The 15,702-nt window shown below is 44.1% G+C and overlaps 1 protein-coding gene across 12 annotated transcripts in view; it reads left to right on the forward strand.

Annotated features, from left to right (window-relative positions):
- The window catches only part of ZNF462 (zinc finger protein 462), a 142,900-nt gene that overhangs the window by 65,376 nt on the left and 61,822 nt on the right, over window positions 1-15,702 (forward strand). For 7 of the 12 annotated variants that reach the window (XR_004484074.2, XM_033431246.2, XM_033431244.2 and 4 more), the window contains 3 exons: window positions 622-908; window positions 4,671-4,789; window positions 9,143-9,337. Coding sequence is in view for 11 of the 12 variants with exons in the window: in XM_033431246.2 (XP_033287137.2) it covers window positions 622-908; window positions 4,671-4,789; window positions 9,143-9,337 (601 nt within the window). In the remaining variant the exon portion in view is untranslated. Of the gene's footprint in view, window positions 1-621; window positions 909-4,670; window positions 4,790-9,142; window positions 9,338-9,417; window positions 9,518-15,702 lie in introns of all 12 variants that reach the window. The other 5 variants (XM_004271510.4, XM_033431251.2, XM_033431250.2 and 2 more) reach the window with 4 other exon arrangements.

Consider the following 15,702-nt stretch of genomic DNA (forward strand, 5'->3'; position numbering starts at 1 on the left):
AGGGAGACAGCGGCTCTTCCCGTGTAATCGGTAATCCGAAGGAGCCCCCCCAAACCAGGCTAGGCTGTTTCTTAATTTTTTGAATTGATTGTACAGCAACCTTCGGTCAAGGGGTGATGTCACTGCCTGTGAGATGGGGCTGAGCGTGGTGGCAGAGAGCTGGATCTTCCAGTTTCCTTCATTTCCCGAGGGTGTTCCAAGGCTCCCAAGTGCCCATACCACACCATTCTTTTTCCCCTTCCTTCCTCTCTTCCTTTCTCTGAGCCATAACCCTAACCTGCGTTATATCAGTTTCGGTAGGATCCCAATTTGAATTTTCTCTTTAAGATAGAAGGTAAGTGAGTGAACTGTCTTCAAAGTGGGAGAGCCGCTCCCTCACCTTTCCCAGACAGTAGCAACCTGTGTCCGGATATGTTGCCCTCACGTCACCACCACTGCATGAAGGATGGCAGTTGGGTTTGCCCTCCCTCTAGGGGGAGCTGGAGAGGCAGGGGAGGAAGCCTGAACAGGAAATGCTTAACAGGAGTTTGGGAGAATGAAGGGAGAGGAGGAGAGCTGGGAGCAATGATGATGGATATTTATTTTGTTGGTGGGGCATGTGTGTGTGTGTGGTTCTCTTAGCAGGAGGCTGAAGACCCTTCCCACTTGTTCCTGGATGGACTGGAAGCAGCCAAAGATGCCAGTGGCGCCCTGGCGGACCGGGTGGATGGTGAACACTGCTTGCTTGATGGAATGTTGGAGGATGAAACCCGGCCGGGGGGATACCATTGTAGTCAATGTGACAGAGTCCTGATGTCCATGCAGGGGCTGCGTTCTCATGAGAGGAGCCATCTGGCCCTGGCCATGTTTACCCGCGAGGACAAGTACAGCTGCCAGTATTGCTCCTTTGTTTCTGCTTTCAGGCACAAGTAAGTGCTCACCGAGTGGGTGCAAGTGGTAACTGGAGGAGGTGGAAGGCGGGAGCGCTTGGAGGCATCTGAAGGCCCCGCTCATGGTTCAGGCCTGCCGTTCAGTTGGCTGTGTTACCTTGAGCCTCTGTCAGCCCACCTGTCAAATGGGGCTGAGAACAGGAGATTGTTTGCCTGACATCAAATTTGGTGAAATCGGGCATTTAGAAAAAAAATTGAAGTATAGTTAATTTACAAGGTTGTGTTAATTTTAAGCGTACGGCAGAGTGATTCAGTTATACACACACACACACACACACACACACACACACACAATACATATACGCATTCTTTTTCAGACTCTTTTCCGTTACAGGTTATTACAAAATACCGAGTATAGTTCCCTGTGCTATACAGTAGGTCCTTGTTGTTTACCTATTTTATATAAAGTCGTGCAGCGGTCCCCAACCTTTTTGGCACCAGGGACCAGTTTCTTGGAAGACGGTTTTTTCCACGGGGCGGGGGGTTGGTTCAGACGGTAATGTGAGCGATGGGGAGCAGCGGATAAAGCTTGCTTCACTCGCTCCCCCGCCGCTCACTTTCTGCTGTGCGGCCTGCTTGGGGGACCCCTGAAGTAGTGTGTATCTGTTAATCCCAAACTCCTAATTTGGTCTCCCTGGCCCCCGCTATCCCCTTTGGTCACCGTAAGTTTGTTTTCTATGTCTGTAAGTCTATTTCTATTTTGTAAATAAGTGCATCTGTATCATTTTTTTTAGATTCCACATGCAAGTGATATCATATGGTGTTTGTCTTTCTGTGTCTGACTTACTTCACTAAGTATGATCATCTCTAGTTGCATCCCTGTTGCAGCAAATGACATTATTTCATTCTTTTTTTATGACCTAGTGATACCCCATTGTGTATATGTGCCACATCTTCTTCATCCATTCATCTCTTGATGGACATTTAGGCTGCTTCCATGTCTTGGCTATTGTAAATAGTGCTGCTGTGAACATTGGGATGCATGTATCTCTTTGAATGAGAGTTTTCTAAATTGGGCATTTTCTTAAATGATAATTTTGGAGGTGTTGCTATGACTTACACAAGGAAAGACCAGAGAGTAGATGCGTTTACTGGTGCATCTGTCGAACATTCATCCAGAACCTAGTCATCATTTGAGGAAGTAAAGTTCCATTTGGGAAAAGTTAAGCAGCTAAGGAGGTAAAATTAGGACTTTTTAACCCATATGACCAAAGGGTCATTGCTTGGCATTTTTAAAAAGACCTGGAATGGTAAAGAAGTTTATCGATGCCAGAGAGATGCTTGCGGCGCAGGGTGGGTTGAGGAGACGGAGCTTCCTGCTACCCGGCACAGCTTTGAAATTGAAAATTTGGGTTTTTGTGTGAGGCTTTTCGGGGTGATAGGAAGAGGGGTGGTTCTGAGAAGAAACAACCTTTTGTTGCCTTTCTCTCGCAACTGTATGAGAGAGAAATTTTTCAGTAACGTGTTCTACAGTCTTGGATGAAGGTGACTGATGGTGAGACTGACACGCTGTTTATTTTTATCATAATTGAAAATAAGTGATGGGCTGTTTGCTTCTTAAAAAAGATAAAGTGCTAGTTAGTGTCTGTTGAAAGGCAGGAAGAGGTGATGCTTCCACAGAGGTTAGGATGGGTTGCAAACTCTTTTATGATTATACAGAGCCTAGTATCCAATCTTTGTCATCAGATTCATGCCCTGGCCTCCAACTTGTGTAGTTCTCATCCGTTCGATAAGTATTTGTCGGACAGCAACTCTCAACGTTTTCTGACACACACAACCTCAATAAATCGTTGTGAATAAATGAATATGCCCTGTTGTTGAGGCTTTGGGGGAATATAAAGATGAATAGGACATGGTCGGTGATCTCAGGGAACTTAGAGTCTAGTCGGGTTATAAGTAAAGCAAGCACGCAAATGACTTGGGAAAACAAGGCACATGTCTTTAAAAAAAAATGTATCAATAAAATGCAGTGAAGTTTCAAAGAAGGGAGATGGTACATCTACTTTGGAAGAATCGGGAAGGTTTTATGGAACAGGGAGCACTGGAGCCAAGTCTTAAAGTAGGAAGACAGGACCTGCCAAGTTTGGAAAGAACATGCAATGTGGAGGAAACGATGAGAGAGTAGGGCCCTGAGGAAGCGATCGATGCTTAGGAGGGACCAGTTGGCGGTCTAGTTGGACTAATTTTTAAGTGATATGTAAAGGAATAGTAGAAGGTAAAGTCTGAATACCTGAGTGGAGACTGCATTTGGGGGGTCTTTGAATGCAGAATTAGTGCTTTGTAATATACATTACTGGTAAAAGGAAGACTCTGAAACGAGTAAAGGCATCTTAATCACTAACATTTATTGAGCCTCACTGTGTGCCAGGCACTGTGCTACGTGCCTTCAAGTATTATCTCATTTTATTCTCAGAACAGCCCTATGAGGTATGGTCCCATTATCATCTCCCTTTCCTGGATAAGGGAAGTGAGGCCTTTTGATGTAGAGGGGTTATGGAACTTGCCCAAGGCCACTCGGCTTATGAGTAATAGCTAGCATTTGATCTCAGGCAGTCTGACTCCATCGCTTGTGCTTTTGAGTTGGAAAAAAGATGGGGGAGACCAATTAGGAGGCAGTGATAGTAGCTGATCCACGAAGTTAGAATGGAACTTTGGGAACAGTTGAGGGAAGGAGGATCTTCATGTCTTGGGAAAATTGGCTTACTGGAGGGGAAGAGGGACAGAGTACAGTACAAATGGCACGGAGGTTTCCAGGCCGGTTGACTGACAGCTTGGAAGTGTTCTTTCTACAAAGAAGGGAATGAAGAAGAGAATTTGTTTGGGATTTAAAAAAAACTGACATGTTTGTTTCAGGCTGGTTGAGTTTAAGATAGCTGAAGGACATTCAGCGGGAGGTGTCCTTAGGCAGTGTGGAAAGGGCTGCTTTGGGGCTTGGGAGAACATTATATATTTAAATGGTAAGCAGTACTGTTCCCATATGAGTTATTTAGAATGGAATCTAGTTCTCCGGGGCATTGATACAAATTAAATTAGAACATCTTCCCACACCTCGTTGGGTAGATTTATTATTTTTTTAGAGTAGTAATTATTATGAAATACTGGGAAATTATAATTAAATCATTTCTTTATAAGTTGCTTCTGGAATACGGATGTACAGCAAACATGGTTTTATCAGAAGGCATGGCCAGCCTTTAGATCACATGATTTCCTGTAAACACACCTGCACTGGACCTCCATATTTAGAAAGACCTTGAAAATAGCCCATTGCAAGTGCCCTGCTCAAGTGTTCACAGCGGAATTAAGGTTTAAGAAGGAAGTCAGCCTTTTTTACATGCAAAATTTCTCTAATTCCCTTTTTTTTTTATGGTATAAGTTCAAGGACTCTTTGATAGGCACCTCATTGACTTTTCAGAAAACTTAAATTTGTCCATGTTTTACCTTTTCCTTTTAGATGCCCTCTTCTACTTCACAGTGCTTTAGAGAAGGGAAAATAAGTCTACCAAGACCTGTTTCCATTGCCATGTCTCTCAACCCCCAAAAAATTTTGATCTCTTCTTTCCTTTAGCTTCTCCAACTCTTGCCAGTTTGCGTTTGTTTTTTCCCTCCTGTAAGCACCATCCTTGGAAAGTAACAAAATGACTTTGAACAGCTTAGAAATGGGATTTCTGGAAAAGGGCAATGAGAAAATGTTGGATGCAATTTTTAATATTGTCATTTCCTTTTCTCTTCTTCTGCATCAAGTTTGGATCGCCATATGCAAACCCACCACGGACACCATAAACCATTCCGATGCAAGCTCTGCTCCTTCAAGTCCTCCTACAACAGCCGGCTGAAGACACACATCCTCAAAGCTCATGCTGGTGAGTTGGTGTTCGCGGTGCCCTAGTTCCCTGAGTTTGAAATTTAATAGTCTTCAGTGAGTGAAATTTTTAAGTCTCTTGTTCCATACACATGAGAATAAGGTTCTCTTGAGATGGTTGTGTATTCAGTTTTATTTTGATCTAATTAAAAAAAAAAAGAATGGCCCAAAGGCAAAATAATACCAAGTACCATGTCACGCGTGTCATAGTTGATTCGTGCAGCTGACACATACCTACTGACAGATTCTTGCTACTCACAGGTTCTGTTTTCTAGAGAAATTTCTAAATTACCTGGACTTTCTAATGGAAATGCAAGAATTGGTACATCTCCTGAAGATAATTTCCAACTAAAATAAAGTGATAGTCTTGGGGACGTTCAAAGGGACACAGAGACCTCAGGATGTGTGAGATTTCTCATGAGATGCCCTTAGATGCATTTCCACATCCCAGATAAGAAATGACCTTGGGTCATGAGTGTCCAGGAGTTGTGTTGATCTCCATCACTCTATCATCCCATCTCATCGTGCTCGTCTCATGAACATCCCTTACGTACCAGTCTCTGTACTAATAAGCCTGGTGTATTCATCATCTCATTTAATCTTCAAGGCAGTCCCAAAGGGTAGATGTTGTCACCCTCAGTGTCGGATGAAGCCACAGAGACTCAAAACCCAGTGTCCTGCTCAAGGCCACAGAGCCCATTCACTAAGAATTTGACTCCAGAACAAAAGCCTACATCCTTGTCACTCACAGGATGCTGCCTCCCTCTCTCTTCTGCTCTTTTCTACTTGGCATGTGATGGAGGATGCCCACAGGTGGCTAATCAGAACTCATCGAAGAGAGGAAAGAGGCATGAGTAAGAAAGGCAGTGTGGCAGGGTCTGGGCGGCCTCCTCCCAGGATGTCCCCAGTCCTCCGAGAAGCCCGACTCTGCAGCAGCCTGTGGCCCTCTCAGAGGTGTTGTCAGCCTTTGAGGAACTTACAACAAACAAAGGAAAATTGGGAAACCAATAGCTTTAGAATAGCTAGCGATACTGTCAGAGATTCTTCTAGAGATCCCGTCTCCCTGCTGAGTTTCCTCAGCTAAGGTGTTTAGAATTCTAGTTGAATTCTAGTTTAAAATTTTTCAATCAACTAGAATTCTTCTGTCTCATTTATTTGCTTCCCTTCCCTTATTAGCTTCCCTTCCCTTATTAGCTTCTTATTAACTGCCCAGAACCCGAGTCCTTCACTTTTGTCATGTCCTCATCCCCTGTGGAAATACAGCCATGTCTCTACTGTTTCCTGAAGGTTGGGTCCCGTTGAACTGGCTTAATGGAGTAAAACTACGGAAGCCTTCAGGATGCCTTAAGCCCACTGGGGGTGGGGGAGGGGATGGCAGATTAGCTATATGGGCTCTTCTCTATCTGTTAGTATTTTTTTATCTTCCAGAACATTTTACTAAAGTCCATGGAGTAAGAGGCTTCGGGGTTCAAACCACTCTTTTCTAACTGGTGTATATTGTAAATTATTCACTCGGGACACTGTCCTGGGGAGCTTTCCCCATAGATCTCAGCCTTGTCAAAAACACTTTACCAGTGGGAGTTGGGTAAGTGATTTGGCCTGTGGGAAAGACTTTACAAAAGTGCCACAGGCTACACACGGACTCCAGGGCATTGAGCTGACCAAGCAGACTGGTCTTCTGTGCTCGCTGGTTTGCAGGAAGGAAGCATCCGGAGAGAGAGGGTGGGAGCATCGTAATCCAGTTCTCCACACACCTTGAACCGTTGGTGTCTATGACTTGGTCTTAGCTACAGAGAGTGGCTTGGCTTGGAGAAAACCAAATCATTTTCCAGAAGACTCTTGACTCATCTGTTCTAGATGGAGTATTTTATTTTATTTTATAGGGTAAAAGGTAGTGTGTACTAACCAGATACCTGGATTTGAGTTCTCTCTCAGGTTATGCTACTTATAACCACCCACCAAGGTTCATATAGCCAGGTTTGCACTGAAAAACTGAGAAATGGAATAAGAGCAGTAGTGTACAATATGGCATATATTTATTATCTCAGTAAACACCATTATTCATACCCAGCATTATCCTGTAGCTAACAGGTCATGGTCTGAGGGGTGTGGAATTGACTGGTGTTCTCATTTGGGTCCTCTGACTTCTTTGTGCTTCTCTTCTGCTTTGGGCTATAGTATGTTGCCTCATTCAAGGTTTTGTGTGGGTCTCTTCAAGGCTTTCTTGGAAATGCACACTTTGGGGGTCATCAGTGGTAAAAAGGAGGCTTGAATGCGGGACTTCAGATGCTGGTCTCACTTCACATGAAACCACTTAGTAATCTTCGGGGTGGCAGGAAAGTAACCATCTCAGCAGGGTAAAAGCAAGAGTGGAGGTTTAGGGCTTCCCTGGTGGCGCAGTGGTTGGGAGTCCGCCTGCCGATGCAGGGGATGCGGGTTTGTGCCCCGGTCCGGGAAGATCCCACATGCAAAAAAAAAAAAAAAAAAAAAGAGTGGAGGTTTACTAGCTCATTCTCGCTCTGCTTTAGTGAGCATTTGTCTATAGCACATCAGCGCTGTCCTCAGTTCATATTCACTGGTCCACAAAACCTTCGTTACTAACAATCCTTTCTTCTCTTATTCCTCTCCTTCCTTTCCCTCTTCTCTGGTTTTTAAGTTTCACTTGAAAATAAATTTTAAAAATACATGTTCATTAGAAAAAAATTGAAAATGAAAGAAGAAATACAGTCAAGGCATTCATAATCTTATTATCTGAAGACCACTGTTGTTAATATTTGATAATATTTCCTTTCAACCATTTCCTCTATAATTATTTTCCATAGTCATGATTATAATTTAATCTAAAATGTATTATGCTTTTCTGTTTATTTTTCTGAGTTTCAGTATTTTAGTTTTCTATGAATTGCCAACTCTTCGAGAATTTATTTTCATGAGTAGTAATTTATCAAGAAGATATACCCACATTTACTTAATCACTTCCCAGTGGTTGGAAATTTAGGTTGTTTCGCCCCTTTTTCAAGCATAAATAATGTATATTTCTAAACAGAGATTTCTAAGTATTCAAGGGTATTTCCTTAATATAAATTCTCAGAAGTGGAATTATTGAGTTGCAGGCATGAACTTTCTAAGCTTATTGTTATAAAAAGCAAAATCGCTTTCCGAGTTGATCGTACCAGAGTTTGTCTGTCCAGCGACATAAGGATGCCCATTTCACACCCTTCTTAAATTGCAATTCATGTAAAAGCTGACTTAGGGCAAAGATAAATCATACTCTCATTTAACTTGATCATAGTGATCTGTGCTGTATTTCAGTGGTAGAAAAACAATTAAAAGGACAATACTTTGTAGAAAACAAACTTATGGTTACCAAGGGGGCGGGAGGGGGAGGGAGGGATAAATCGGGAGATTGGGATTGAAATATACACACTACTATGTATAAAATAGACAACTAATAAGAACCTACTGTATAGGTATTGTACAGGGAACTCTACTCGCTACTCGGTGATGGCCTATATGGGAAAAGCATCTAAAAGAGAGTTCGTACATGTATATGTTTAACTGACTCACTTTGCTGTACAGCAGGAACTAACACAACAGTGTAAATCAACTATACTCCAATAAAAATTAACGAAAGAAAAATACTTATTTTTACTTACATGTCCTTTTTATTGAAAAATATTGGAGCTAAATGCAGACACACGTTTATATATATAAACACACCTCTCTCAGTTAAAGAAATGACTTTCACCCATTTCTGTGCTATTGATCAGATAGGGAAATGGAGTTTTGTGCTGAGGTTCGTGAACTGGTCCCAAAAAACCCCACAGGTAAGACGTATGGAATCCAGGAGGCCTAGAGTCAGCAAGGAAGTAAATTATGAGGATAGCACAGCAGTTTGCACTGAGTGACCTCGTGCTCGGAAAGCCACCGATCGACCCTTGGAATAAGGATGGAGTGTATTATTTTCTGTGGATGATACGAAGGCTGGAATGAAAACTGACATCGTCATTTGTAGTACAGAGAGGGAGGGAGACAGACGGGAAGCCTTTGCCGAGGGAGCTACCTAGACATTTGGTTTCACGCTCTGCTGGGGAATCTACCGTAGGCTCACCCCTGTAAACAACGCATGAGATGGCAAAGGGACCAGGTCACTCGATGACGGAGCTCCTAAAAGAGTTCCGATCCTCCAGGAGCCCTGTGGTCGTGGCAGTGGGCAGGGGGTTGGTCTGGGAGGGTCCTCAGACCGTGCAGCTTGGGACGGGCTCTCTGGAGTCACTGACCCTGTTGTTCTGTCTCCCACCCGCCTCGTCCCCTGTCCCCTCCCTCTCCCCTGCCGCCGACCGTCTCCCTCCAGGTGAGCACGCCTACAAGTGTTCTTGGTGCGCCTTTTCCACCATGACCATCAGCCAGCTGAAGGAACACTCCCTCAAGGTCCACGGAAAAGCCCTGACCCTCCCCAGGCCGAGGATTGTCAGTCTCCTCTCCTCGCACGCCCACCACTCCTCCTCCCAGAAAGCCACCCCGGCCGAAGAAGTGGAAGATTCCAACGGTAAAACCGGGCTTCCGAGCCGCCATCAGTCATGGGTGGGGGGAGGTGGGCTGGGGTTAACGGCCCATCCTTCTTTCTAGAGGAAAATCTGACACGAAAACGTGGCGGTTCAAGTGAAGGAAGAAACGGGAAAAGGTTGGAACAGTATAGACATTGGAGTTGGAGGGTGAAGTGAATTCGGTGAGCATCTGTTTGGTGCTGAGGCCAGACACCCCTGCACTGGTGTGCCCGCTGCTTGTGAAAAGAGCACGTGTGTGATGGGTTCGTGTTGGATTCTTCCGCCGTGGTTGTGAGCAAGGAGGAGGACGAATACCAGGCAGATTTCTTTCTTCGTTGACTTTTTTACTTATTGATATCCTGTCTTGTCCTAAAAAATACGTGTGCTGTGAAGTGTTCGGGGTGCCAGATGTGTACGTTAGGACAGAATTCAGAGGGACTGGAATGGGTGAGTGGGTGGGGGCATGTGTCTGATGGGGTCACAAGAGAATTTAGGGGTAACGTAGTGATTTCTGTTAATGGCTGAAGGATGTCGAGGAAGCGTCATTTGGAAGGAGGGTGTAACTGCCCACTTTTGGAAGCTTCAGACTAAAGCTGGGAGGCCCTGGAAGGGGTCTCCTCGCTGGCAGGGTAACTAAAGCTGTAGGAGAGAGAGAACGAGAGCGAGAGATGGCGGGTGTGGCAGAGCGAGCAAAGGACGGCTTGTTGTTTCGATCCGCCCAAGAAACAGAAGGTGTTGATTACTCAGCTCACCTCAGATGACTGCAGAATCTCGTGCTTCGGAGAGGAGGGAGTCTGGAGATTCTTAGTGATGTAGAAGACCTGAGAGCTGCTCTCTTCCGTGAGCCTCTCGTGCTGGAATCCCTTCTGCGGCATCTCTGGTAACCAGTTATCTACCCCCTAGCCTGAATACTTCCCAGGTCACGGAATGGACTGTTTCCCAAGGTCTGCTACTAGGTCCTTGAGAGGAACTTAGTGGGCTGGCAAGAAAGTTCAGGGGCTCTTTGGAACAAAGGCTTGGCTTTGAATCTTACTTCTCTCAATGCCAGTTGTGTCTTCCTGGGCAATCTTAGCTTCCTAGACTCACATGACAAATTGGATAATGATACCTACTTCATGATGGCCTTGAGAGATTAATGAGAAAAGGTACATGTGTAAAATGCCTAACACAACACCTGACACATGTAGGTATTTAATAAATGGTCATGTTATTCAGCACTTTACATCCTTTGATTGCAGTTTTGGCTTTTGAGACCATTTATGACACGTATGAATTTGGGGTTGTTTTTAATGTAAGGGTTTAAAAAGATAGAATCCTCAGGTAACCTGAAGATCTGACAGCCCAACATGTCCATGTGGGCTGGTTATCCAAATAGCAAAAGAGTAAATGAGGAATCTTCATTCACAAGGTCTGGGCGAAGACAAGTGGGAGGAAAAGAAAAGGTAAGTCCTGGGATTAAAAGCTGTCGTTGCTGAGTTGTAGAACTTGGTGGCCTTTCCTTTGCATCAGTAAACACCAGCTTAGACACAATAACTTCTTGCCGGTATTCCTGTCTTGAAGGACTTCTGTTTAACAATGAAGGCTTGTTGTAATGAATGAAGTGAGCGCGCTGTCTCCTCAGCTGTTGTGTGGCAGTTTAGCCTGTGTTTGTTGTTGTTTTCCAGGAAAACTTAAGTCTCAGAGTGAGGGGTGGAGAGGAGATGGGGGGAGCACATGTGAAAGGCCACAGAAGATGTCCCCTTTGCACCTTGAGATTCTGTTCTTTGTAAGAGATTGGTATATTGCAACAAAAGGCAAAACAGAATTTGATGTAAATTGTAAGGTCTTGTTTCACATGATTGTCAATGAATTGCTTTCATCTGAAATGGAAGCTACGCTTGTGGAACCATTTGGGTGAAATTGATACATCCAAACACCATTCCCAGCAAAGGCTTTTCCTGGGACATTTCTCTCCATGTTGTACCTTCTTTTCCCTTTGTCCTCCCCCCCCGCCCCCCTTGGAAGGTGGGTCTTAGTCTCAGGACAAGGGAATCCCGCAGACTACTCACTGCATGGCTTGCCTCCCTCTGTGTAGGCTGAAGAAGAGTTCAGTCAACTTCCTGAGTCTGTACTTTCTGCCAGTAGGTGTGCAACGCACAGAAGAATCATAAATGGATACAGTGCCATTCTGGCCACCCAGCAGCTTAAAATCAAATGTTTAGAGGGTATTATCAGCATGGTATTGGACTAACCGCAGCCCTAAGCCTGAAGCCTAACCTTTTTGGGGCTGATTTCAGGTTCTTGGAAGCTAGACTAGGTTAGGACCTTGGGAGGAGGGTGGTCGCAGAGACATGATGATAATGATATTGAGTAACTCTCTGCATAACACCGATAGTCTGTTCAGCCCCAGGGAGGTAATTTGGCAACATATAAAAGTGTTTTCCTTTCTTCTTCTAAAGAAAGAACAAAATGTGAAAGCTCTGGGTGACAACTCGTTAGTGAGGCCTACACAGAACTCATTGGACCTGTGCTGTTTTTAATGTATATAAATAACCTGGATCAGTGGGTCCACAGTGATTTGTTTAATTCGGGTGAGGTAAACCCAAAGGTTTAAGGTGGGGTAAACAGAAAAAAGGCATCAAATGGGCTGTTCTCATGAATGGATAGAGTGGAAAGAAAAATTAATAGTGTGTCCGTTCAAAAGATACTTTCTTGAATCCTTCTGATGTAGGTCTTGCAAGGTTTTGGATGCCCAAGAATGATGGAAGAGGTTGAAAATGGGAAGGCTGTCTGCTAGGGAGCTGAGTGGTGGATTCCTAGAAGTGGCTACATCTGGGGGACGAAAAAACAGCTGTGGGGCTAGACAGTAGCCTGTAAATCACGCCTTGAATGGTGTTTGAAACACGCATGTGAAATCCAGTTGCACATTTTAATAGGGGGAAGCTGTAGGGCCATTGGCCCTCAGTTAAGGTTTCCCACACTGCAGATGCCAGGGCGCTCTGAACACAAGAACCAAAAATGTGTTGCAGGCCTCGGGGGGAGTAGAGATCTATAAAACCAGGGAAATCACCAGTGTGTCCTTGGCTTTCTGATCCCCTAGTGAGGGATGTGAATAAAACGACTGGACACGCTCGCTGCTGTGTGCAGTGGTCAAATGCTTGCAGTCTTGCGAGCGAGCCAGCGTTCTCCAGCAGAAGGAAACTGGCTGAACAGGAAGGTTCTTCCCTAGCTGCTCTCCCTCGCAGTGCAGAGGGGAGCCCTATAAGGGAGGCAGATGTGAGAAGGTGGAGGGGTGATTTCGCTCCCACTGCCTGGCCGCCCACCTGTTCTGGACATAAACAGAGCTCTTAGGCTCTGGGCTATCAGTCTTGACATGTCTCACCAGCACGTGGATCCTCTATATGTCCTTCATGATTGGCGGTTGGAAAGAAAAGCAGTGCTGATTCCGTGTATAAGATAATGGGAAATGACACTTAATTGCTGTTCTAAACAGTGCATTAAGGGGAAATCATAAGGTTGTCAACAAGAGGAAGTGCTCTGCTGTGTTTGTGTTTACTGGGTTCTTTCTGCCATATAAAATAGAGGACTGGGTTTTTTCAGGCTATCTCCGAGTCTGTGCTTTCAGTACAGAAAAACACACATATACGTACATCTATAAAACAAGAAAGAAACTAGAGCAGTGTCGTTTCATTATGAGATTTGTTTAGGCCTGAGTAGCTCCACAGTGCCTGGGCAGTGGATGTGTAATTTAAAATTCAGCTCTATCCTTAGTAAGAAGTCAGGCCACTGGTGACGTTCCATCTTTTTCCTCCCTCGAATTTCCCCTAAAGAATAGCTGATTTTATTTCTTCTCTCTGTCCAGTTATGCTGTACAGAATGGCCTGTTTTAGGGAAGTAGCTAGCGTGGTACGCTTAAAACAAAAATCGGACACGAAGAGCAGGTGCAAAAAATAAATAAGGTGTGTGAGAATTAGATAGTTTTTCAGTCTGTGCCCTATGGCAGCCTAGGGAAAACACCAAGAACTTTTGGTCATGAAATCCTTCCCCTTGTAAGATAGATCTCATTGTAGCCCACCCAGCAGAGAAGTCTTTGCTAGTATGAATTGGTAGAAAAATGTAAGGAGCTTTGTGATTTTTTTTTTTTTTTTTTTAAGAGAAGGATTTTCTGTTACAACTTTTCATTTGGCTTCTCGGTTCTAATCTCTAGAATAATATTTGATAAGCACTATTTTTATCAAGGCATCTCTCATCAGAAAACCACAGGCACTTCTCATGTCAAAATCCAAGTCCTCTGCGTTGCATTCAGAGTTCACCACTCAGTCCCACATTCTCCATCCTGAGTGGTCTCTGTGACAAATACTTACGTTTCCAGCCATCTCTGTACTTGCTGTCCCCAGCATCTTCCGCCTTCATTTCCACTTCCATGCATCTGAAGAAGCTCTGCTGGGAGCTTGGAAGGATTTCTTCCTTGTCTGCTTCTGTCTACCAGTCTCTGAGTTTAACTTCTTCTAAAGACCGACATGTACCAGCCCCAGCCCTACTCTGATTTCTCGTCGATTGATGATCTTGGTGTTCATTTGTACTTTTGGGTATGCTGTTGGTTCTGTCCCCTAATTTTCCAATGGGAATAGTTAGGTAGATCCTTATTAAATACTGACTTCTTGTAACTGACCAACGATTTCTTGGCGGCATCACAGTTTTCAGTTCAGTTAATTGTACCGAGTCTCCTAGCCTGTCTGACTAACTCCACAGGACCAAGCTGTACAGCGGTAAGTTAATTTCATTTCCATTTAAGAGGCAAGTTCAAAAGACAGACGATCCAAAGATGAAACCTTAGGGATTGCTCTAAGAGAAGCTTTCTGACACATCAGTCTGCCAGGAGGAAACGATCTTCCTTGACCAAAGAGTGTTTCCAACTTTATCATTGTTCCCTGGATAACAAGACCTTCTGTACAGAAGTGGGAAACTGAAGTTTGAGACAGGGTGTAAGCCTTTCCAGTACTCAGGAGGAGACAGGAAGTGTGGTGGCACTGGGGAGATGGGCATTACCAGTGTGGTTACCTGGTAGCAGAGCGCCTTGGAGCAAGCGCACATAATCATTTGACCCTGGAATGGACTAGCTTGTTCTCTGCGTCTGTGTCAAAAAACATACAGTGTGGGCTTCCCTGGTGGCGCAGTGGTTGAGAGTCCGCCTGCCGACGCAGGGGACACGGGTTCGTGCCCCGGTCCGGGAAGATCCCACATGCCGCGGAGCGGCTGGGCCCATGAGCCATGGCCGCTGAGCCTGCGCGTCCGGAGCCTGTGCTCCACAACAAGAGCCCGCAACAGTGAGAGGCCCGCGTACTGCAAAAAACAAAACAAAACAAAACAAAAACCATACAGTGTTTGGTTGCTGTTAAATCCAGTTCGGAGAAGCTGTAGAGTGAAACTGACCCACAAAACTCATAGATTAGTAAAAATCTTTTACTTTCCCTGAAAATTTTGCCCACCAGCCTTTTAACATAATATATGGGTTAGAGGAGACTTGTAGTGGTTAATTTCTACAAGCCATAAATCAAGGATTGGCACACTTTTTCTGTAAAGGGCCAGATCAAAAATACTTTCAGCTTTGTGGGCCATAGAGTCTCTGGTAGAACCAGTTAACAGTGCCACTGTAATGTGAAAGCAGCCGTAGACAATATGTAAACAGATGGACATGGCTGTGTTCCAATAAAACTTTATGTGCAAAAGCAGGGGAGGCTGGATTTGGCCCATGGATTGCATGTTGCTGAACCCTGCCATAGATGACTGGTGGGAAAAATTACAGCAATACCCATGAAATTAATCCTGTCTTTAATAAATGTCATTATAGACCTTTATATTTAACATATAGACTATTTCTAGATGTCACTTAAAATATAACTTGACCTAAATATATTCTTTGTTTCATATATGAAATGTAGGGCATTAAGTAGAGCTTTAAAACTGTTATTGTGTGAATTACACTTATGCTTGAAAGAAAATCTTCTCTAAGAATTGTATTGAGTCTGGCGCCAAACTATCAATTCATTTAACCTTGACTGCAGCAATACTTGACACTTAAAAATTAAGATCTGAGATGCCTCCTTTTTGAAGAGAAGCTTTTCAGATTTCTAAATAGGTCAGACATAAAATTCAACCTTTAAGAGGATCCAGTTAGTTGCTAGGGCATCAGACCCTTCCACACAGGTTCCAGTTGCAGTCGGATTTCTCTTGGGGTGAAAGAAAGAAGAGTGGTTTCTTTAAAAATGACTCCTGAGTGAATAATTGTGAAATACAAAGATCTACGTCGTTTATAGCACGTGGGATACAAGGCATAATTTCAGTGGCTTGGCCGTCATTAATTAATTTTTTATTTATTTTTGGCTGC

The sequence above is a fragment of the Orcinus orca genome, chromosome 6 (assembly GCF_937001465.1).
Source record: "Orcinus orca chromosome 6, mOrcOrc1.1, whole genome shotgun sequence".
In the NCBI taxonomy this organism is placed as follows: domain Eukaryota; kingdom Metazoa; phylum Chordata; class Mammalia; order Artiodactyla; family Delphinidae; genus Orcinus; species Orcinus orca.